The 24,378-nt window shown below is 33.8% G+C and overlaps 3 protein-coding genes and 1 pseudogene across 7 annotated transcripts; 3 read left to right on the top strand and 1 right to left on the bottom strand.

The window, feature by feature from the left end:
- The first annotated feature begins 1,595 nt into the window (after positions 1-1,595).
- LOC123207539 (pentatricopeptide repeat-containing protein At3g02330, mitochondrial-like) lies at positions 1,596-5,026 on the top strand. The gene has a single exon (XM_044625048.1). The coding sequence runs from the start codon at positions 1,696-1,698 to the stop codon at positions 4,354-4,356; it is 2,661 nt and encodes an 886-aa protein (XP_044480983.1). The 5' UTR covers positions 1,596-1,695; the 3' UTR covers positions 4,357-5,026.
- A 709-nt stretch (positions 5,027-5,735) lies between these two features.
- Positions 5,736-8,955, top strand: LOC123207544 (pentatricopeptide repeat-containing protein At3g02330, mitochondrial-like). Its single transcript, XM_044625054.1, has one exon. The coding sequence runs from the start codon at positions 5,986-5,988 to the stop codon at positions 8,644-8,646; it is 2,661 nt and encodes an 886-aa protein (XP_044480989.1). The 5' UTR covers positions 5,736-5,985; the 3' UTR covers positions 8,647-8,955.
- A 51-nt stretch (positions 8,956-9,006) lies between these two features.
- On the bottom strand, positions 9,007-14,889 carry LOC123207545 (WPP domain-interacting tail-anchored protein 1-like). Of its 5 annotated transcripts, none has more exons than XR_006500377.1 (6): positions 14,703-14,889; positions 12,687-13,282; positions 11,237-12,207; positions 10,521-10,670; positions 9,448-9,766; positions 9,007-9,329 (listed from the first exon to the last, which is right to left on the bottom strand). XR_006500377.1 is itself a non-coding variant. In XM_044625055.1 (5 exons), the coding sequence occupies exons 2-5, from the start codon at positions 13,246-13,248 to the stop codon at positions 9,575-9,577; spliced, it is 1,875 nt and encodes a 624-aa protein (XP_044480990.1). In that variant the 5' UTR covers positions 13,249-13,282; positions 14,703-14,889; the 3' UTR covers positions 9,007-9,574. The 5 variants fall into 5 exon arrangements, 3 of the variants coding, with proteins under 3 accessions (XP_044480990.1, XP_044480992.1, XP_044480991.1); XR_006500376.1 differs by having other exon boundaries at positions 9,508-9,766; XM_044625055.1 differs by having other exon boundaries at positions 9,007-9,766.
- A 4,389-nt stretch (positions 14,890-19,278) lies between these two features.
- Positions 19,279-23,300, top strand: LOC123207548 (annotated as a pseudogene).
- Positions 23,301-24,378: the final 1,078 nt, after the last annotated feature.

Here is a 24,378-nt window from a genome sequence, read left to right as displayed (position 1 = left end):
AAGTTCAGAGGAAAATGAATGAATTACCATGGAAATTGGGAGGAAGGTGGCATGAGGATGCTTTAAATTCTGCAAAATTTTCTTTTTGACAGAAAGTAGACGGAAACATCCTGGAAGTTGGATAATGAAGACTTTTTGGCAATAATTCAATGCCATCCCTAAGTTTTGGTTGAATTACCTTTTATATTATAGAGTTTTTTTTAATAACGTTTTTGTCCTGGAAGTTTTGTTTAAGAATATTTTAACATAGGGCTAAATTCATTGAAAGTCAAGTCCAAACGATGGTCTGCTTAAGATTGATGATTGAAAATTTCTTTTAACCCAAACTTAACTTGATTTGTAAAATTAATATTTGAATTCGATTTAAAAATAACTTAATTTTAGATTTAATTTAAACCTAACTCAAACTTAAATATTCAAATCGATTTAAACTCAATTCGTTTATAAAAATAAACTCAATCTTTGTTTCAAACTTGATTCATTCGATCCAAATGACGAGTTGAGTCCAAATCTATTTGAATCATATTCAATCTTAAAGATAAATTTTATTTCTTCTTTCTCCACCCATATATAGGTAAATTTTATTTCGTCTAACCATCTCTTACATGGTTACATGAGTGGCTCCAAGATGTCAATATCTAAATTTTTATTAATTAAAATACGTATAAAATAATATATATAATTTTATATACAAATAATAATATATCATTATGTGATTCGGTATTATTTATCTCTAATTTAAAACTACTTAATCATATAATGATATATCATTATATATATATAAAGTTGTATATCTAATACTACTCGTATTCTAATCTTGATTATGTTTGGAGACGTGTTGATGGTTTATCTTAAGTAAACTATCAATAAATTCTTAAAAGTTTTAAAATTTTGTATTTACTCCCTAAAATCTTACTCAACTTTGAATATAAAAAATAATTGATAAATATATATACTATAAGGTTTAACTAAATTTTTTTACCCAAACTTGAATTAACTGTATTCATCCTAAACTTAAACCGAATTCAAGTGAATCGTTTTTATATCAAACTCGAGTTAATCTCAAACCAAACAATACTTAACTCTACTCTACTTGGCTCAATTGCAGTTTAACTGGTCTCCACTCTCTTATAGTTTTAGTTAAAGTACCGATATAAATTATCATTTATTTTTATAAACATGTCTTTAGTATATTGTCTTATAGTTGTTATGTCTTATATAATACAATTGTAATAGTTGAATCATATATTATATTATATATTAAAAAACTAATTTTTTGTATTGTTTATTATATCGTATTATAAGATATGTCTTTTAATTTTAAAAATAAAATAATAAAAAATTTATTTGTTAGATTATTATTTTAAAAAATGTCACAAACACTTATATAAATTTAAAAATTTCTCATATATATTTTTATTATATTATTATTTTCTATAAAAAAATATACAATTTAAATCATAATATCTATTATATTATATGATATATTTATTATATTATATTAATTTAATATATTTTAAGATACATATTATTATTTAATTATATTATATTATCTCATAAAGACTCCTCTGTTAATAAAAAAACAACTGAGAACGGTGCGTTTAGTCGAAGAATCCTTTTGAGGAGCTGAGGCTCATGATCTTGAACTCGAAAGTAACGGTCGAAAACCCCGCCCAAGTATGACTTCCAAATTTCATGGGAAATCATCTTCGGCTAGCCTCACTCATATCGCAATCTCTATACAAAGCAGTACCCAGTTGTTCCTTCTCTACATCTACTCTACAAAAGCAAACAAAAACACCTACCAACCGGAATACGAAAACCTTCTCTCACATTTTTCAAGAATGCACCCATCACCGAGCGCAAAACCCTGGAAAACAAGCTCATGCTCGCATGATGGTATCTGGGTTCAAACCCACTATTTTTGTCACCAACTGTTTGATTCAAATGTACATAAGATGCTCCAATTTGGACTCCGCGTATCAGGTGTTTGATAAGATGCCTGAGAGGGATGTTGTTTCATGGAATGCGTTGATTTTTGGGTATGCTACGTGTGGTGAAATGGGGGTTGCGAAGTCATTGTTTGAGGCCATGCCCCAAAGAGATGTAGTTTCGTGGAATTCATTGATTTCAGGGTATCTGCAGGCTGGGGATTGTGTGAAGGTTATTGAGGTGTTTATAAAGATGGGGAGAGTGGATGTTGCATATGATAGGAGGAGTTTTGCTGTTGTTTTGAAAGCGTGTTCGATTTTGGAGGACAGTAATGTTGGGGTTCAGGTTCATAGCGTTGCAATGAAAATGGGTTTTCATAAGGATGTGGTAACGGGTAGTGCTTTGGTAGACATGTATGCAAAATGCAAGAATTTGGAAGATGCCTTTTTTCTGTTTAGAGAAATTTCTGAAAAGAACTGGGTTTCTTGGAGTGCTGTGATTGCAGGTTGTGTTCAAAATGAAGACTTTGTTAAGGGTTTGGAATTGTTCACAGAGATGCAAATGGAGGGAATTGGGGTTAGTCAGTCCATTTATGCTAGTCTCTTCAGGTTGTGTGCAGGATTATCTGCATTTAGATTAGGTACTCAGTTGCATGCCCATGCTTTTAAAAATGATTTTGCTTCAGATGCAATTGTTGGAACTGCCACTTTGGATATGTATGCAAAATGTAACAATATACAAGATGCTCGAAAGTTGTTTAACTCCTTGCCCAATCATAATTTGCAATCTTACAATGCCATTATTGTCGGTTATGCTCGAAATGGACAAGGCTGTGAAGCTTTGCAGTTATTTTTGCTTTTGCAGAAATCTGGTCTTGGTTTCAATGAAATAAGTTTATCAGGAGCATTTAGTGCATGTGCAGTGATTAAAGGCCATGTGGAAGGGCTTCAAGTTCATGGGCTAGCAATTAAGAGTACTCTTACATCAAATATTTGTGTAGCAAATGCCATTCTAGGCATGTATGGTAAATGTGGAGCTCTGATTGAAGCTTGTCATGTATTTGATGAAATGGAAAGAATGGATGCTGTATCTTGGAATGCAATAATAGCTGCTCATGAACAGAATGGGAAAGAAGAGGAAACGCTATCCTATTTTGTTTCCATGCTCCATGCAAGGATGGAACCTGATGAATTTACTTATGGCAGTGTCTTAAAAGCTTGTGCAGGTCAGCAAGCTTTAAATTATGGTATGGAGATCCATAATAGAGTTATTAAATCAGGAATGGGGTTGAACTGGTTTGTTGGAAGCACACTTGTTGATATGTACAGTAAGTGTGGGATGATGGAGGAAGCAGAGAAGATACATGACAGAACAAAAGAACAAACTTTGGTTTCATGGAATGCAATAATTTCTGGGTTCTCAGGGCAAAAACAAAGTGAGAATGCTCAAAGATATTTTTCTTGGATGCTGGAAATGGGCGTAAAGCCAGATAACTTCACTTATGCAACAGTTCTTGATACTTGTGCTAATTTGGCAACTGTTGGACTTGGCAAGCAAATACATGCCCAAATTGTTAAACAAAAATTGCAATCAGATGTTTATATATCCAGTACTCTCGTTGATATGTACTCGAAGTGTGGAAACATGCAAGATTCACAGATAATATTTGCGAAAGCACCAAAACGGGACTTTGTAACATGGAATGCCATGATTTGTGGCTATGCTCAGCATGGCTATGGAGATGATGCCCTCAAGGTTTTTGAGCAAATGGAACATGAGAATGTGAAGCCAAATCATGCAACTTTTGTCTCAGTACTCCGAGCTTGTGCTCACATGGGACTCGTTGAGAAGGGGATGCATTACTTCAATATAATGCTGAGTGAGTATGGTTTAGATCCTCAGTTGGAGCATTATTCATGCATGGTGGATATATTAGGAAGGTCAGGCCAAGTTAAAGAGGCTTTGAAACTTATTCAAGAGATGCCCTTTGAAGCAGATGATGTTATATGGAGAACTCTGCTTAGCATTTGCAAGATCCATGGCAATGTAGATCTGGCAGAAAAGGCAGCCAATTCTCTTTTGCAAATGGACCCACAAGACTCCTCTGCTTGTATTCTTCTCTCAAATATTTACGCTAATGCTGGAATGTGGGACAAAGTTTCATGTATGAGGAAGATGATGAGGCAGAATAAGCTGAAAAAAGAGCCAGGTTGCAGCTGGATTGAAGTAAAAGATGAGGTACATACATTTCTTGTTGGGGATAAAGCTCATCCGAAATGTGAAGAAATTTATGAGGAGCTTGGCATGCTAATTGGTGAAATGAAGTGGTCTGGATATGTCCCTGATTCAGATTTTTTGCTCAATGAGGAGGCAGAAGAACTTGAGCAGCAAGATGAGTCCAGAACCTGGATGTGCAATCTATAGTGTTAAAATAAATATTCAGTACTCCCAAATCGTCCTCTAGAAAGAGAAAAAGGCAAAACCCGGTTAGTTGGAAACAAATTTGTATCTTGTATTTATGGTAACATCCAGAGCTTTTTGGATCGATCTCTGCATCCCATGTTTCATCTCGTCCCAAGCTAGTGTGCTCCTATGTTGGCCTTTCCAACTTAACTGCATTACAGTTATGCTCTTGTGCAGCCAGTGTATGGCTTGCATTGTTTGTGCAGCCACTATGTTTCATTTTGGAAACAAATAGGGAGGAGGTATGATGGTAAGTCAACTGCTTAACCTGCAGCATTGCTGCTCTGCTACCGCATTCAGCTCTATACTCAACGCCTTTTGCTTTTGTTACCGGCTGGACCTTGTAAGGCTAGTGTTCAGCGGAATTCTCAGAAAATTTGGTACTGCCAGAATTTCATACAGGAAACAGCTGAAATTAAGTCAGCAATTGAGCTGCATAAATTGTATGCAACACATAAGCTGGCCTCATGAATTGTTGGTAAGCTTATTGAGATAGGAACATTAATTTTTTTATTTTCTACTATTTTATGATATTATAATTATGTTAGGAACTGATTGATTTGTAATGTTAGGGCGATTTTGGAATTTCAGTTATTTATACAAATAATCTGTAGGTAAAACTTTTTCTATTTGGCTAGACTTGTTTAGACCCTTTATTTTGTTTGGAACTGTCTCCTTTTTGCCATGTTAAAACTTTTGTCCTTATGAATTCATGTAAAATGTGTCCTTCAATGATAATGCCTCAAGCTTGACATGTCAAGGGGCCGAATTATACGGGTGTTCCAAACCGATTAATTGAATTAATTTGACAATTTTTTAAATCAAATTAAATTTTTTATTCGAAAAAAATCATTAACCGAAATTGAATTGATTTAAAGATCAATTTATTTGAATCAAACCAAAAATTATTAATTAACCGAATTGAATTTTTAGTTAACTCGTTTTGAATTGAATTTTAAAGGATTGTTTTATTTTACTATTTTTTTTTAATTTTTAAAAAAATATATTTAATATTTTGTTTATTTTTTATTCAATTTTTTTAAAAGCTGTAAGGTTTGATTATCTGGGTTTAAAATTTTGACAAATCAGTAACCGAATTAAAAAATCGTTTTTTTCTATATTTTTAAATTAGTGTTTAAACTACTTTTTAAATAATCTATTTTTTGATTTAATTTTTAATTTAAAAATTAGTTTGATTTGATAATCAGATTTTTTTTAACACCCCTACTGAATCGGCTTGTAGCACAGCCCAGTCCAGTCCCCTTTTCTTTTTTATACGACCTAAAAGGGCACGATCTGTAAAATTGCAAGATGTGCTAAACTGGCGGGGCATATGGATCGGTTCATTAAAGACCTACAAAAGTTCGATTTGGGGTCTTAGCTGTGCCATGAGACTACTCGTGCTTCTGGGCCAACCGGCCCATAAGACCTGTCAATTGATAGGTTTCGATACAGCACAACCCGTGAGCACCGTAAACTGGGCTGAAGTGGATAGTTTTAGATTTAACCAGACACAACCGCTTCGTCCCTACCTCCCAGACTCTTTTAGTAACGGTCAAAAACCCCGCCAAAGCATGACTTACAAATATCATGGGAAATTATCTTCGTGTAACAAGTCTCTTATCAGAATCCCTATACAAACCAATATTAATCTCATCGTTCTCTTCATCAGCACCTGAAAAGCTAACAAAAGTCCCCACAAAATGGGAAACAAAAGCCTTCTCTCACATTTTCCAAGCGTGTACGCACCAACGAGTGCAAAACCCAGGTAAACAAGCCCATGCTCGCATGATTGTATCTGGATACAAGCCCAGAATCTTTGTCACCAATTGTTTAATCCAGATGTACATAAAATGCTCCAATTTAGGGCTTGCACACAGGGTGTTTGATCTAATGCCCGACAGGGATGTTGTTTCTTGGAATGCAGTGGTTTTTGGGTACGCTGCGTGTGGGGAAATGGAGATTGCAAGTTCATTATTTGAGGCAATGCCTGAAAGAGATGTAGTTTCATGGAATTCGTTGATTTCAGGGTTTCTGCACGCGGGGGATTGTCTCAAGGTGACTTGTTTGTTTATGGCGATGGGGAGATCAGGTGTGGCATATAATAGGAGAAGTTTTTCTTTTGTTTTGAGAGCATGCTCAATATTAGAGGACTATGATATGGGGGTTCAGGTTCACGACATTGCGATGAAAACGGGTTTTGATAGGGATGTGGACACAGGGACTGCATTGGTAGATATGTATGCAAAGTGTAAGAAATTGGATGATTCGCTTTTGCTATTCCGTGAAATGTCTGAGAAGAATAGGGTTTCATGGAGTTCTGTAATAACTGGTTGTGCTCAGAATGATGACTTTGTCAAGGGTTTGGAATTATTCAAGGAGATGCAGAAGGAAGGAATTGAGGCTAGTCAATCTACTTATGCTAGTCTCCTCAAGTTGAGTGCAGGATTTTCTGCATTCAGGTTAGGTACTCAGTTGCATGCCCATGCTTTGAAGAACAGTTTTGGGTCGGATGTTGTTATTGGAACTGCCACTTTGGACATGTATGCAAAATGTTACGATATCCTAGATGCTCGAAAGTTGTTTAACGCATTACCCAACCATGATTTGCAATCTTACAATGCCATTATTGTTGGCTATGTACGAAATGGTCAAGGCTATGAAGCTTTGCAGTTATTTTCCCTTTTGACAAAGTCTGGTCTTGGATTCAATGATACAAGTTTATCAGGGGCATTTAGTGCTTGTGCAATGATTAAAGGGTATTTGGAGGGGCTTCAACTACATGGGCTTGCTATTAAGAGTTCTCTTACATTAAATATTTGTGTAGCAAATGCCATTATAGACATGTATGGTAAATGCAGAGCTCTGACTGAAGCTTGTCGTGTCTTTGATGAAATGGAAAGAAGGGATACTGTATCTTGGAATGCAATTATTGCTGCTTATGAGCAGAATGGAAATGAAGAGAAACCACTATCCTATTTTGTTTCAATGCTCCGTGCAAGGATTGAACCTGATGAGTTCACTTATGGCAGTATATTAAAAACTTGTGCCAGTCAGCAAGCTTTGAATTATGGCATGGAGATCCATAACAGAGCTATCAAATCAGGAATGGGGTTGAACTGGTTTGTTGGATGCGCACTTGTTGATATGTACTGCAAGTGTGGATTGACGGAGGAAGCTGAGAAGATCCACAACAGAATGAAAGAAAGAAATATAGTTTCATGGAATGCAATAATTTCGCGATTCTCAGGAGAAAAACAAAGTGAAAATGCTCAGAGATATTTTTCGAGGATGTTGGAAATGGGTGTAAAGCCAGATAACTTCACTTATGCTATAGTTCTAGATACTTGTGCTAATTTGGCTACTGTTGGACTTGGCAAGCAAATTCATGCACAAGTAATTAAGGAAGAATTGCAGTCAGATGTTTATATATCCAGAGCTCTCATTGATATGTACTCAAAGTGTGGAAACATGCAAGACTCACGGATAGCATTTGATAAAGCACCAAAGGAGAACCTTATGACATGGAATGCCATGATTTCTTGCTATGCTCAGCATGGGTATGGAGTTGATGCCCTCGAGGTTTTTGAGAACATGGAACATGAAAATGTGAAGCCAAATCACACAACTTTTGTCTCAGTGCTCCGAGCTTGTGCTCACATGGGACTTGTTGAAAAAGGGCTGTACTACTTCAAGATAATGCTATGTAAATATGACTTAGATCCTCAGCTGGAGCATTATTCATGCTTGGTCGATATATTAGGAAGGTCAGGCCAAGTTGGCAAGGCTTTAAAACTAATTCAAGAGATGCCTTTTGGAGCCGATGATGTTATATGGAGAACTCTGCTTAGCATTTGTAAGATCCAAGGGGATGTTGATGTGGCAGAAGAGGCAGCCAATTCGATTTTGCAAATGCATCCACAGGACTCGTCCGCTCATATTCTACTATCAAATATTTATGCTAATGCCGGTATGTGGGGCAAAGTTTCATATGTGAGGAAGATGATGAGGCAGAACAGGCTTAAAAAAGAGCCTGGTTGCAGCTGGATTGAGGTAAAAGATGAGGTGCTTACATTCCTTGTTGGGGACAAGGCTCATCCCAAATGTGAAAAGATATATGAGAATCTTGGTTTACTAAACTGGGAAATGAAGAGGGCTGGGTATGTGCCTGATGCAGCCTTTTTACTTAATGAGAGTACAGAAGAAAATAAGCAACAATATGAGCCCAGAATCAGGATGTGCAATCTATAGTTTCACAACAAAATATCCCAATCAATTGTATTTCAGAAAAATTTTTGGTGCTAACCAGCCCTTCCATAGCTGAGGACTTCATTCATAGCTCCAACAATGGCTCTGCCTCAATGTTCGAATCCCAAGATCTGGTCGTATGAAGCCACAGCACCATCTTCAGGTCTAAATCTGATGCGATACCAAGATAGTCATGGCCAACAAGAGGTGGGTCATGAACTAGTTACCAGTTTTGTTTGAAGCTTCTATGTAATGGGGCATACAAACAGTTGCAGTAAAACATTAATGATTTTAAGATCTCAGATTTCATCATTCAGATATACAATAATTAGAAAATACAAATTTCAATTTTACTCTACAACATTACACCAAAATTTGCATTGCCCATTTGTGGTAAAATCACATAGTAATTGCATTGTTATAGTTAAAAAAGATGAAGCTCTGACAACTACAGAGAAACAAAAACTCAAATTCTTTCATTTTGCCAAGGACAAAACAATACAAGCAAGCAACTTCCCAGTAATGACCTCTCCATGAATGAAACCAGCTCCGGTAAATGGAGGTGTTTTCCCAATTGACTTGGGTCAAAAGTTTCTTCCTGAACATGTGGAATGAGAACTCTACCATGAATTTAGCCTCTTTGTACCAGCTGATTCGGCAGACATTTGTAATCGAAAGTTTCAGAGCTGCACAAAAGATGACAATTGAGAATACAAAAACAATTCTCATGCAGATTTCCATGCCAGATATGTGTAGCAAGAAACTGATTAAAATTTCTCATCAACTATATCTCTCCTCTCCTACCATTTTGTTTTGTTTTGTTTTTATCGACTAGTTGCTGATCAACCTCAAAATGATGCTTACACAATGTTTCATTTAAATTTCTTTACTCGTAACCAGGCCATGACAAACTCTGGGACTGGCATCACCATCAAAATTGGGAGTTCTGTTTTATGAAGAAATAAGCTGCTGCAGAAACTAGCACAATAAACAATGCCCTGAAGACATGCTTGTAGTTAAGAATTCCTGCAGCTATTGTCCTGACAGTTCCATGCTCAGATGTCAAGTCTACTGGTGCCACTTCAATCTTATCAATAGATTCATTTTTCTGAGTATTCTCAGGCTGGAAACAGACAAAACACAAAAACAGTTTATGGTAACTACATTTTTAGTACTCAGAGAAACAATGAAAAGAGTGGAATGGAAAAGACGAGGTCTAGGCCTATAGCATTTGAAGCCTTCTGATCCCATCAACTAATAGTTCATCAAAAGATGCTAAAAAATCATTTCCTTCTACATAGAATGGGAACCTTAGGGGTTACTAGTAAAGTAATGGTGATTTTCTTTCCCATCCCAATTTGTACAAAATGAAGTAAATGTGAAATAGAGGTAAAGACCAATTAGGAGCTCAAAATTAAATGCATAAAAGGGCATAGGAATGCCAAACAGAAATGATACAAGATCACGGCCTGTAACTTAATAAAAGATAAACCTATGAGTATAGATACACAAACCACATATCCATTGTTTCACTGCCAGAAAGCTAAAATCAATTTTCCATCAGCCAAAAATTCGTAGGTCCAATTAGTTTAGACCCCCAACTAGCATAACTATATTTTCACTGAACTACAACTATTAACAGCAAGAAGGAAAGAGAGGAGGAGAATATATATGAGATACCCTAACAGCACACCATATTCAAGCAAGGTCCAAAAAAAGAAGCTATCAAATTTATAAGAAACACAATTGATGTTTGCATAGACTTGGTGTATGTGAAATGAAAAATGAAAGTATAAGGTAAATTATCTACTTCTAATCATTAAAAGTGCAATTAACTAATTAAGAAAACTAAAAAAAAAAAATTAGTAAATGAATACCTCGGAAATGGCAGCTGACAACTCAGTTACTTCTTCCTTACTTTCTGTCACAGAAGCAATAGTCGAATCATGCATAAGAATACCAGGGTCTTTGTTAGTCTGCTGCAACTTCACTGCCATGGCTTTATTCTCCAATGTTAATGAAGAGATCTGCATGTCACAATATAAAATACTTTTCAGTCAGAAGTATTTGATCTGAATTTAAAAAAAGGTGAAACCTCTGTTATTCCCAATGACAATTGAAACTTTCCACAACAAAATCCAAATTTTGTTCCTTTTAAACTGTGAAGAAAATCTTATAAGAAAATGTAAGTTGGTACAAATGTAGAACAGCAATATTTGTATCTGATATCATATGAACTATGAAAACATCCAAAGTGAATAAAACAGACAGTTCAAAATAAGTTAAAATCATAAATAATTCATCGAGTACCAAGAATTTCTGATTTGTCATATCTAAAAAATAGAGTAAGGTGAAAGATGACCGGTACACTGTAAAAGGTTATCTAGGCTTTGCTGCGCTGTGAAATGCAATTTCTCATCAGATTTTCCATTGTCAATATAAATCATTGATGGTTATAAAGCACTTCATACTTTGTCTTTCTATTACCCAAGTGCTAAACCAACAAACCAAGTCTGGTAACAATAGACACTACAAAAATATTAAGACTAACTTTGAGCATGAAAACAAATCTACAGTGAAAGAAGCTCCACACCTGCTGATGAAGGCGCTCTCTTTCTATGGCCAGTCGCATTAACAGATCCGTTATTACTTTTGTTTGTATAGCAATGTCCTTAGCAGTTGCCAACTTGGTTTCCTCAACTTGATGCAAAGATGCCTCCACACATTCAAGTCTATCCCTCAAAAATCTTAATTTCTCAGTTAGCCCAGCATTAGTTTCAGATAATACAATTAACTTGTCCTCCGCATTATCAGCACGATTGTCAGCTTTTGTAACTTTCAACTTCAGATTCTCAATTAAGTTCTCCATATCTCTGATTGTAGAATACAGCATAATTTGCTTCTCCTGGCTAGCTTCAGCAGATGCAACAGCGTGCTGTAGCTGAATATCACTTTCCCTCATTTGCCGATCAAGAGAATCTACCTTATGCTGCCCTTCTTTTAGCTGCTTCTCAAGTGAGTCTACCTTCTCCCTCAAAGTGAAGTTCTCAGAATTGGCAAGACTTAATTTATCTTCAGCTTCCTTTGAGCGGCCTGTCTGTACTAGAAGCAAGTCATTGAGTTTTGCATTTCTGCTTTCTAGCTTCAGCAAGGCATTCTCTTTTACTTCCAACTGTTCCATTGAACTATTAAGTTTTGACCTTAGCTCAGTTTCTCGTTGAATTGAACCATTCATATTGAACCGAACAAGCTGGAGTTGACCAAGTAATTCTTTAGAAGTTCCCTTCAGGATCTCAGCAATGTTCTCTGCCTCAAACAACCTTTCACAAGCATTTATAGCTTCTTCTTCCATCTCTCTTGCCAAAGAGATTAGTCTCAATTTCAGCTCCTCATCAATTTGTCTTGATTCAGCAAACTTCTTTTCAAGATCCATCTCTCTTGCCAAAGATTTTTCTAACATTCTCAAAAAATGCCTTTGTTGTTCAGCAGTTTGCATTTTTATTTTTGCATTCGCATTCAGCACTTGATTACCTTTTGAAAAGTTTGTACCCTTGCCACCATTCCCTGCCAATAGTCATGCAATAAAAAGGTGAGGCAATGATTTTAATTTTTTCCGCTTAAGTATTGCAAGTCTTTTCTTGCCATTAAAAAGGCACATGATCAGAAAATAGCATTGCTTCTATTTTTCTGATAAGTATGAAACAACAATTTCTTTATGTACCATGCAATTTTATTTTTCAAGAAGCAGGATAATATTGCCAGTAAAGCATGACAATGCTCTGAAAGAGTTAAGTCAATACCTACAGCCTGTGTTTTATTTCTCTTATATAGCCAAGGCCTAAAGCCCATAGTGTCCTTTGAAATTAAAGAAAATTAAATAAACAAATAAAAAGCATTTTCTCAGCCATGCATAATCCAATTTCACATTGGAAGATGCATACCAGTCTCATTTATAAGAATTTCAATATAAGTTCGTTTTAAAACAATGCCCGATAAACAAAAAATAAATAAATAAGACATAGTCAATAGAATCGATAGCTTACAATTTCCTTCTTCATCAAGATATGACAAGGTCCTATGAAACTGGGCAGATTGCTTTTTAATTTCGAATATCTGTTCCCGTGATTGCTTCAATGAATTTTCAGAATCTAATAACTTCTCTTCCATTTTCATGGAAGTTCTTCCCAAGTGCCTAAATGAAGATATGAGCTCACGGGCATTGATAATATCTACTTCAAGAGCATTCATGAAATTTTCAAGTTCTCTAACCTCTGAATCTAGTATTCCAGATAAGAAATCAAATTCCAGAGCCTTCTCAGGGGAATCAGCCAGGATATGCTCTCTGTCTGAAGCAAATGCTTCAAATTCATTTTCTCTGGTTGCCACATACATCATAAGTATATCTAAGTTCACTAATTTCTCTGAATAACAAGCTATATCTAATTCCACTCTGCTTATAACCTCGCTGGCACTTCCTAGGTCACCGACCACCTCACCATTAGATGACATCCCTTCAAATAAGTCAACTCCATTCAATTCTGCCTCCGGATCACCAACATTGACAACAACAGAGACATTTGTTTCCCTGTCCATATCAGTATCCATTTCAGTGGTCTACTTAGGCTGCCAATCCCAAGACCTGAAAATTAAAAAGAGAGAAATTAATCTCAGTAAGGAAAGAGGAAAAAAAAGAAAAGAAGAACTGAGATATTGAACTTTTTACAGCAAATGGAACTTTCTTTTATTTTTTTCATATTCCATTTTATCTTTCTTTTTTCATTGCAATAGATTGTACGTATGCTTAAAAGCAGAACACTGGCATAAAAAGCACCATTAACCCTGTCATCTTGCTTTGTGCAGCAATAAAACATCCCCGTTTTGAGGATTTTGCAGGATCAAGTTCAACAAGCAGAGTCCTTACCAGGACAAACAAAGATTCAATGACATCCAAGCCCATAACGGGCAGAAAAGTTTCGAAAGTTTGTATAAAGTTCACATCATTAGATATTCCAAAGCCTATTATTTACATGAACATGCCATAGGTTAATAAAGAAAAATCTAATTTGCTATAGCAGGACTAACAGCCAGATTTAGTTTCAGCAAGGATACTTAAAGGAGTACTTTTCACAGAAACTATCCTCGCAAAGAACATATGGATTACAACATCTGTGCTAGTCTAAATCAGCATCCAATCTAATTCTTTCTTGGATAGATCACTTTGATATCCACTAACAAAAGGCACACATAGATCAGAGAAATGCCCACACAATTGAAACCACTCTTACATTACATTAATCAGGATTTAGTATTCACAATATTTAAAACTCCAAAATTACATGTGCACTCATAAACAACAGTCAATATATGCCTGTGTTTTATCCTTCTTATGATTTTCCACAGCTCAACCTCACTTAACCAATCAAATATCACATTTCACACATCAAATAGGCCCACTTACTTTCCAAAAACAACAATTATGCAAGTGAAAATGTGAAAACTAATTCCGAGCAATCATGAAACCAATTCTTGCCAAAATAACAACCTCGTTCATAAAAAAATGGACGTGTGCAGATGGAGAGTCACATAAATTGCGAAAATTTAAACATATTAAGCTAACCCACACGTCCATTTATTGCCGCAACCCAACTTCGCCCCACAAAGCTAACCCACATATCAGATAATTACTTCACATAAATTGCGTTAGCAGTACTCTACAGAACACATATTACACCACTTCTCGCACACACACCCAAAATTTAAACATATTAAGCTGTCATCCCAGGAAAATTCCTAACCGCTACAATCAATAAGTACTATATTTCAAATAAAAAACAAAAGAATGTCCCACATTCAATGATTGATTACTTTCTTATATTAGAAAGTATCGATAACCCACTTCACAAATTCACATCAATAAACAAAATATAAACACAAAGAAGCGAAAAACGCTCAAAGCCAACATATCCAAACAAATCTTGGGAACAAATCCAATTCATTTTCTGTCACTTTCTCAAGAAAATCACTAAAATAATAAAAGAGCAGAACGAAAACGCTTGTACCTCGATTTTTTCACACAGTTGGAAAGCAAAAGAAACAGACGGTAACCCTAAGGAGTTTCCTTTTTGTTAAATTATTGTACCAAAAATGGAGGTTAATATTGAAATTTTGTTAACACTAGTTAGAGGTTTGCGGCAGATTGATACGAGACTAATCTGACACGTGCGCATGAACATTTGTCATTTCTGTATGTTTGAGTTTCGTCGACTTGTCCATAGTGGTGGAGTTGCTGGAACTTGGAATATATTCCGGTTTCAAATTAAATGGATACGGATTCGGATTGTAGTTTGGTTTGGCCCGTTTAGTGGGTTCGACTTCATCTATTATATAAGAAATTGTATTCGACCCTATTTGCAATTTTTTAAATATATATTTATAAATAATATATATATATATATATTTATAAGATTGAATATTATTTTATTTTTAATTTAAAATTATTTAATTATATGATGATATATTATTATTATATTATTTAATAAAATAATAATTAATGAGTTTAGATTTGAATTTGATTTAGATCGAGTTTGAATCAGATCAACTTAAATTTAAAAGAGCCAACTTTAAATTGATGAGTTAAAATATGAAATTGGTTCGATTAAAATTTTATTTTAAATTTGATTTAAATTAATATAAATTTTCTGTTAAAGTGGAAAGGCATTCACTGATAAAAATAAAAAAAATAACATGGATATCTCGACAAGCTTTGTTAGTTTGATCAAGGCCAAACGACTATTTCCCACCCAAGGTTTGATGTTTTCTCAAGTTCCCATCCACCCTTCAACTATAGAAACATCAAACACTCACTTATGATCTGTTAGATTTAACAAAACTCTAATGGTGGTAAGGGTAAAATCATTATTTTTGCTATAATATTAAAAATAAATTAAAATAGATTCTATTTTGCCCCCCTAAACTTTAAAAACTAAAATTTTTCCTCAGCCTAAGTTTTAAAAAATGACAGTTTCACCTTAGGGTTTGGTTTTGAAATCTCCGACGACCGTTCCGACTCCATTATCGACGACCTCTCCCTCCCGAAGCAGTCTCTCCTTCCGACGAATGCTTTCCTCCCATTTGGAGGCTCGATCGACTTCGTCTTCGCCTTGGGAGACGAAGAACTTCGTCAGGGAAGACGAAGCCGTCGTCTTCGTCAGGGAAGACGAAGCCGTCGTCTTCGTCTCCCAAGGCGAAGACGAAGTCAATCGAGCCTCCAAATGGGAGGAAAGCATTCGCCGGAAGAAGAGGCTGCTTCGGGAGGGAGAGGTCGTCGGTAATGGAGTCGGAATGGTCGTCGGAGATTTCAAAACCAAACTCTAGGTTGAAACTGCCATTTTTTAAAACTTAGACTGAGGGAAAATTTTAGTTTTTAAAGTTTAGGGGGGCAAAAAGAGATAAAATTTTCAGGCATTAGGGTTTTGTTAAATCTAACCGATCATAGGTGGGTGTTTGATGTTTCTATAGTTAAAGAGAGAACATTTAAGAAAACATTAAACCTTGGGTGGGAAATAGTCGTTTGGCCTTTGATCAAATAACATAAATACATTTTGATTATCAAAGCAAATAGTCGACTTTAATAGACATGTGTGAAATTTGTTTTTCAAACTGAAAGGGTCAAACCAGCATTTTATCAAACTTTGGGCGGGAATACTATTTGGCCTTCATGCAATTTAAAACACTGTAACGGCATGCCTAATTATGATTAAAAGACAAATCAAATTACACCTGTAATAAGCAGGCCAAAAGACTTATTCCCACCCAAGCTATAATGATATCTAAAAACTACATCCTTTAATATTTAAAAATTTAAATATTTATTTATGAGCTAATTTTTATAAAAAATATCAATTAAAATGAAAGATAAAATTGTTACTTATTAAAAAAATTAAAATTTTATCACATTTTTTTTTTAAGTTTAAAAATCTCACAATTTATCGCCATATAAAGTTTGAAAAATACTCATTTTCTCTTTAAGGTATTTTTCTCTTCTTCCTAACAACAATTTGTCGTATCTAGCCATCAATCGTCTCCCCTCTCGTATTCTCTCTCTCTTGGTCTCTCTCTTTTCTCTCTGACCATCTTTGACCGAAACGAAGACACAGTTGAAGAGATAAGGGAGAGAGACTGAGAGAAAGTACAACCAACAATTGGAGACAACAAATAATCATCCGAAAGAAAAGGGAAAAATGTCAAAGGGGAAATAGTTACTTTTTAAATTTTGAGTGAGAAAAATTGTGAGATTTTTAAATCGAAAGAGAAAAATGTGATAAAACTTTTATTTTTTAAATAAATAATAGTTTTATCTCTAATGTAAACTGAAATTTTTAACAAAAATTAATTTATAGGTGAATATTTAAAATTTAAAAAATTAGAGTATAAAACTTTAAGGTTTCAGTATACCCGATTGCGAGCAAGTCTTTTGGCCTAATAAATATTGCAGGCCTGTCTGTCAACCTTGTCACACATTTACAACTTCAAATTCAATGTTTTCCTCCATTTTTCTTGGTTAAATAGTCTGTACATTCCCACTTGAATGGTAATTTCATAAATTATTTAATACCAAATATAAACATTCCAAAATATATATATATATCAAAAATCCCATCATCACATTTTCAAAACTTAAAAAAAAAAAAAAAAAACCCTGAAGAAAAAGAGTCGTCATAAGAGGGTTTGACATAAAAAAGGGAAACTAATGAGTTAAATAACCATTAATTCATTATAGATTTTTTTTTTATTGATTATAATCATAAAAATAATTAATTATGTGATAATTAATTATTATATATTTGATGCTATTTATAATTATCGAATTATAAACAATCATAATATCATTGTAGATGTTTGACAAATAATTTAAAAAGCTGATTATTTGTGTTAAAATATTTGATATGTTCGATAGTTTAGCTTTTATACGAGAAATTTGAAATGTCATTTTAACAGTCTTATGATTATTGAATTATGATAATATAAATAATTGATTATTTTGTATTAAAATATATTATATTATAATGGAAAATAATTAATTCATTAAATACAATAATTTTAAAAACTAATCTTTCTAATTTTTAGATTATGATTTGGATGCTCTAGAAATTTAAAGAAAAAACAAACAAATCCATAATGTTGAATATCGAGTAAAATTGAAAATTTGAATGGTGTTATAAATATATAAATGGTGGGGATTTATATAAAAGATATGAAAGATATTTTTGGTATTTTTTAAAAATAATTAAATAATTTTTTTAAGTTGTTTGACTTTTAGGTATTTTCATTTTAATCCTTTAAATTTGAGTATTTTTGTTTTAAACTTATTATATTTGACAACTAATTTAATTTTCCAAAATTTAATTATAATTTATAATTAAATTATTTTCGTAAACTATTTTAAATACGGTAGTAAATGATTAAATTTAATAATTTAAATATAAAATAATTGATTCTTTAATTTAATAATTTTGATGAAATAAATTATAAAATACTGAAACATAGAGTAGACCAAAATATCTCATGGCTTTTAAAAATGAAAAGAAAGTTTTAAAATAAATTATACAACCTATAGAAGACTGCCACGTGTAGCACATATTTTTTTCAAACTCAAGTCAAGCTTCCTCGCGCGGCAAATAAATGGAGAAGAGACGAATTGAAACTTACAGTGACTCAGTCAGTGAGTGAGTGAGTGAGTGAGTCAGTTATTACCGCACAGATAATAAACCTATACGTACAAGCTGAGGTCAAATCAGAGGCTGTTTACGTGTAGCTTTCTCTCTTCTCTTTTAGTTTTCGTCCCGTTGAAGATTTCACAGCAACATTTTCTTATATCTGACAATTCTAAACTCCTTAGTTTCATCCCTGTTTCGTGTCAGTCCGGATTCTCTGCGTATTGAATTGGATTGGATTGGATTCGGACTTGTTTAGGATTGAAATAAGAACTATTGATTTATATCTGGATATCGTCTTTCTCTTGACTAATATCATTTTCATTCTGAATTGTTTTATTTGATCTATTTTTGTTCAATTGGTGACCGTTTTAACAGCTACCGAGAACTGGATTGCTCATTTTACCCTCTTTTCTGGTTGTAAATGAGAATTATATTAATTTGAGCTAAAAAGGCTTGATTTTGTCAGCCCGTATACTCATCATATTCACTTTAACTCTTGGAAATATCACAGATTAGGACTGTTAAAATCTCATATAAACTTGAAGTTGGTCTTTAAAGTTACTGGATTATGAATTGGAACCTAATTATGTTTTTGGTGTATACAGATATTATTGGGGCTTACTAAATAATTGAAGTCTGAGATTTTGTGAAATTTGGTTGTAGAAAGATGACAGTTGGGAACATTTCAGTAAAAGAGAAGAAATCAAGGAAGAGCAAACAGCTTGTTGATGAGAAGGCTCCTTCGTTGCCTGAAAAGGATTGATTTTGTCAGCCCGTGTACTCATCATATTCACTTTAACTCTTGGAAATATCACAGGTTAGGACTGTTAAAATCACATATAAACTTGAAGTTGGTCTTTAAAGTTACTGGATTATGAATTGGAAGCTAATTTTGTTTTTGGTGTATACAGATATTGTTGGGGTGTACTAAAAAACTGAAGTCTGAGATTTTGTGAAATTTGGCTGTAGAAAGATGACGGTTGGGAACATTTCAGTAGAAGAGAAGAAATCAAGGAGGGGTAAACAGCTTGTTGATGAGAAGGCTCCTTTGTTGCCTGAAAAGCAGGTGGAAGAGGGTAGTTTTGATGAATTTAATGGATCTTCATTTACTGGGGGCAGTCTTTAATTTATCAACTACCATTGCTGGAGCTGGAATCATGGCCCTGCCTGCTACCCTGAAGGTGCTCGGTCTTGGTCTTGGGATTGCTTTGATCATCTTTATGGACATATTGACCGATGCTTCAATCGAGTTGTTGCTTAGGTTCAGTTGGGTAGGGAAATCAGTTTCTTATGGTGGTCTTATAGGGGAAGCATTTGGGAAGTGTGGAAAGATTTTGGTGCAAGTTTGTGTTTTAGTCAACAACATTGGTGTACTCGTCGTATACATGATTATCATTGGTATGGCTATATTTTACTGTTTGTTTCATGTTTATTTGTTGTTTTATATTCATTTCTGCTTTGTTCTGATAATTTGCTTTGAATGAATTTTTTATTTCCTCTATGATTTTTTTTGGGGGATTTTCACACTTAAGCTGTAAGTATTGTATATTAATTGATATTGAAGGTGATGTGCTGTCTGGAACATCTTCAAGCGGAGTTCACTTTTATGGCCTTCTTGAAGGGTGGTTTGGAGATCACTGGTGGAATGGGCGTACTTGTATTCTTCTTATTGTAACACTTGGCATTTTTTCTCCATTGGCACGCTTCAAGCGAATTGGTAATGAATTTCCTTCATTTGATAGAATTAACATATAAGTTGGTGTTGTATCTTTTCATAATTTAGTGATGCATATACAAATAAAGCATCTTTTAGGCCGTGTTTGCTTGGATGTGAATACGTTGTTTATTGTGTTTGAATCAATTTGATAATATGTACTACTTTTTGGCAACATAAAAAAACAGCCTGCGAACCTCCCTTAAGCTGGAATTACATTCGACACTGGGTTTTGAGATAGTGGTGAAAAATCATTGTCTGTTTGTCTCCCCCACCTTGTTGTTTTTCTCAGCATTTGTGTAGTTTTTTATATCAACAATACTTCTTTGTAAAGGAATTTTCTATCTATTGAAAGGTATTAGTGCCTGGTCCTTATGGTCACATGGATAGGGATGGCAACTATTGGGTAACTATGAGGTGATCTTTATCCATATGTTCATATGTATTATAAAATGATCCATTATAGGATAGTATTTAATATTCATTAAAATAATATTGGCATGCATACACTTTACGAATCATTGGTATATGTGGCAGCATTGAATTTTTTATCTTTGTTGTTTATATTGTCTGATCATCAGAATCTCATACATCTGTTCAGTCATTGTGGAGTTTAAGTTGAAGATGGTATTCTATTTATTGCATAAATTTTTAGCCTTACCCATTCACTTTGTCAAATTTTGTGGCTGCAGATTCTTTAAAATTCACATCCGCCTTCTCATTTGCACTGGCTGTTGTGTTTCTTGTAATCACTGTGGGCATTTCAATTGTGAAGTTGATCAGTGGAGGGATACAGATGCCCAGAATACTGCCTGATGTAACTGATTTGCCATCTGTGTTTAAGCTCTTCACTGTAGTCCCTGTTCTGGTGACAGCATACATCTGCCACTACAATGATAAGCAAGCTGATTACTTAATATCTAATTATTGATAATAAACACCATTAGAATTTGATTTAATATTGAGAATAAGATCAAGTTACAGAAGTGGATAGTAGATCACAAGAGTGCTGAAACCCCAAGAAGGGATGATCAACTATACAGGGGCAACCTATAGATTCAGACACTGGTCAGGTTATATAGGGATGACCACCGATATAACCTGACTAGTTTCTAATCTTGTATATTCTTGCAAAATGCAATACTACATGTACATACTTTTGAGTACGCAATTGGATACACAGATGATGTGGTTTTTTTTTTTCTTCAAAGGCCTAGCTTAGTTGAAACTTCCTTCTGGAGAGCGCTGTTTCCCATCAATCAAATGGGGGGTGCTTTACTTCTAGCTCTGATCTCTTGAATGCTTATTTTGCAGTTCACAGTATGGACAATGAACTCGAGGACTCTACACAGACTAAAGAAGTTGTGCGTACATCACTTGCTTTTTGCTCATCTGTGTACATAATGACAAGTTTCTTTGGGTGGGTTCCTTCTATTTGGTGACAATACTCTTGATGATGTGCTTGCCAACTTTGACACTAACCTCGGCATTCCCTACAGCTCCCTACTTAACGATGCAGTTCGTGCTAGTTATGCTGCTCACCTCATGCTTGTTTTCCCCATTGTCTTCTACCCATTGCGGCTCAACATGGATGGCCTCCTCTTCCCCTCAGCAAGGCCTCTAGCGTCTTCTAATATGCGGTTTGCACTGATCACCACAGGGCTCATCACTGTTATCTTTTTGGGTTCAAATTTCATCCCCAGCATCTGGGATGCTTTTCAATTCACTGGAGCAACTGCTGCAGTTGGCCTTGGTTACATTTTTCCTGCTGCCATTACGCTCAGGTGAGTTTTTGATTCTGAAATCGAAACTTCGGCTATAAATTCTGAAAAATTTATATCAAGCTTTGCATACTAGACTAGGATTTGGCATAAGTTTTCATGTTTAATTATTGTAAGGGCCACCCGTGCAACATGGAGAAGTTTCTTTGGAGAAAAAAAAATTGTTTCTCCACGTTAGGGGTGGATTCGAAGTGAGCTTATTTGGGTTTGAAACGAGCTTTGCTCGAACGAGCCCAAGCCAGAGCCCGAGCTTGCCTTGAATGAGCCCAAGCCCGAACACAAGTCTGAATTTTAAGTAAAAAACGAATACGAGTGCGAATCCGAACACCAGTTAAGCGAGCCGAGCTCGGCTCGCGATCCAAGCACTCAAATAAAAAAACATTTAACTTAGAACAAACGACACTGTTTGTTCTTTGAAATACGAGCCCAAAGCGAACCCGAGCTAAGTGCGAACCGAACCTGAACACTAAAATTATGAAACCAACTGAATACGAACATATGTTTAGCGAGCTCGGCGAGCCTGAGCCTAAGCCCGAGCCCAAGCTTGAGCTTGGGCTCACTGAAAACGAGTTGGGCCCTGTTCGGGCTTAGCTCGGCTCGTATCTAGCCCTACTCCACGTAAACAATAAAAGCACCTATACATACTTTTAAATATCAAATTAGATATACGGATGATATATCATCATATAATTAAGTAATTTTTAATTAAATATAAAATAACACTCAATAATATGATAACATATTATTTGTATGTCTAATATATATTCAAAAATATATATACGTAACATCACTCTCACGTAAATTTCGTGTCGCTATGAAATTTCATAGAAATAACTTGGGAAACTGTTGCACAAACAAAAAAATAAAAAATGTTGCTCTCACATAGTAATACTATGTGCACGTACATTTGAGTACACAATTAAGATTATAAATGATGTATCATTATATGATTGAGTGTTATTTTATTTTTAATTTAAAATTATCTAATCACATAAAAACACATCTTATATATATTCAATTATATACTAAAAATACATACACAGCTTTCTGGTTAAAACTTCTTTTCAGTCTAAATCTGTTATTAATTTCACTATCTTCCTTGGCCATTTCAGGGATCAACACCACACAGCAACAAAAAAGGACAAGATCCTTAGTGTTTTCATGATTGTGCTTGCTGTATTCTCAAATTCAGTGGCCATATACTGTGATGCCAATGCCTTTTCTATAAAGAATGCATCACCACTTGAGTGATATGTCGTCTTACTCGGATGTCAGCACCAAGTGGAGTGTGAGGTATGGCCATTTTTTCGGTAAAAAATTGACATGGGAAAATCCCTGTAGAAAGAAAATTTAGGATTTCCATCGACGTTCACTAAAAACTGTAATTTAATAAGAACTGTGTGGAGGCCTGTATACCATCTTATGCCAGACTATTGTGTTGCTTGATGTTTGAAAATGGATTTGGTTTGTCTTTTGTAGAAGTACAAATCTAACACCTCAGAGTTCCGAAAAGATCCGAATTGGAAAGTGACTTATATCTATAAGATTTCTCTTAAGAGACGTTTGGTTAGAGTAATATTTTATTATCAAAATAGATAGATTATATTAAAAATAGATTACTTAAAAGATTACTGGGTATAAATGATTACTATTTTTGATAAAATTTGATAAGTATAAATAATTATTGTATTTAGTTAAAGGTAATAAAAGATCACTAGTAAATTATTTTACTTAAATACCCTTAAATATAATTATTTTTATATTATTTGTCATATTAATTAAAAATAAATTTATTTTTGTCTCAAAAAATTAATAAATAATAATATAATTATAATAAAATCAAGATTACCTCGGATATTTTTAAATATCTAAGGTAAATGTGATAATCAGATTACCACTTATATTACCTACCACGTTAGCATTGGTAATAGAAGATTACTGTAATATTTTATTACTGACAAATCAAACAAGGGAATAAAAGATATATTATCAAGGTTTTCTTAAAAAACCCAAACCAAATGCCTTTGGTTATCGGGTTTTAAATATTATTTTTTTTATTTTTATATTATTTTATTTTATTTATAAATAAAAAATATTATAATAATATTTTATTATTAATAATAACATATAATTAATATAAAAATAATTTTATTATTATTATAATATTAAGATTAAGTATTAAAATATTATTAAAATAATATTAATTATATTATAATTTTATTTTTAATTAATAAATAATATAAAAAATATTTTTTACAATAATTATTCTTAAAATAATATACAAATATTTTTTATTACTTTTACCTAAAAAGATTATTTATACTTGTCAAATTTTACTAAATTTTATCAAATATAGTAATATTTTATATTCACTTATCTTTTAAATAATTTATTTTTAACATAATATTTTAATTTTGATAATAAAATATTACTTAAATCAAACACCTCATTTGGTTTTAGTAATTTTTAATTATTAAAAATAAAAAATTATAAAATATAGATTATAAAATATTACTAAATATAA

This window comes from Mangifera indica, unplaced genomic scaffold (assembly GCF_011075055.1).
Source record: "Mangifera indica cultivar Alphonso unplaced genomic scaffold, CATAS_Mindica_2.1 Un_0086, whole genome shotgun sequence".
Classification (NCBI taxonomy): domain Eukaryota; kingdom Viridiplantae; phylum Streptophyta; class Magnoliopsida; order Sapindales; family Anacardiaceae; genus Mangifera; species Mangifera indica.
Note: the sequence above shows the minus strand (reverse complement) of the source record. Positions and strands in the feature narration are given on the sequence as shown.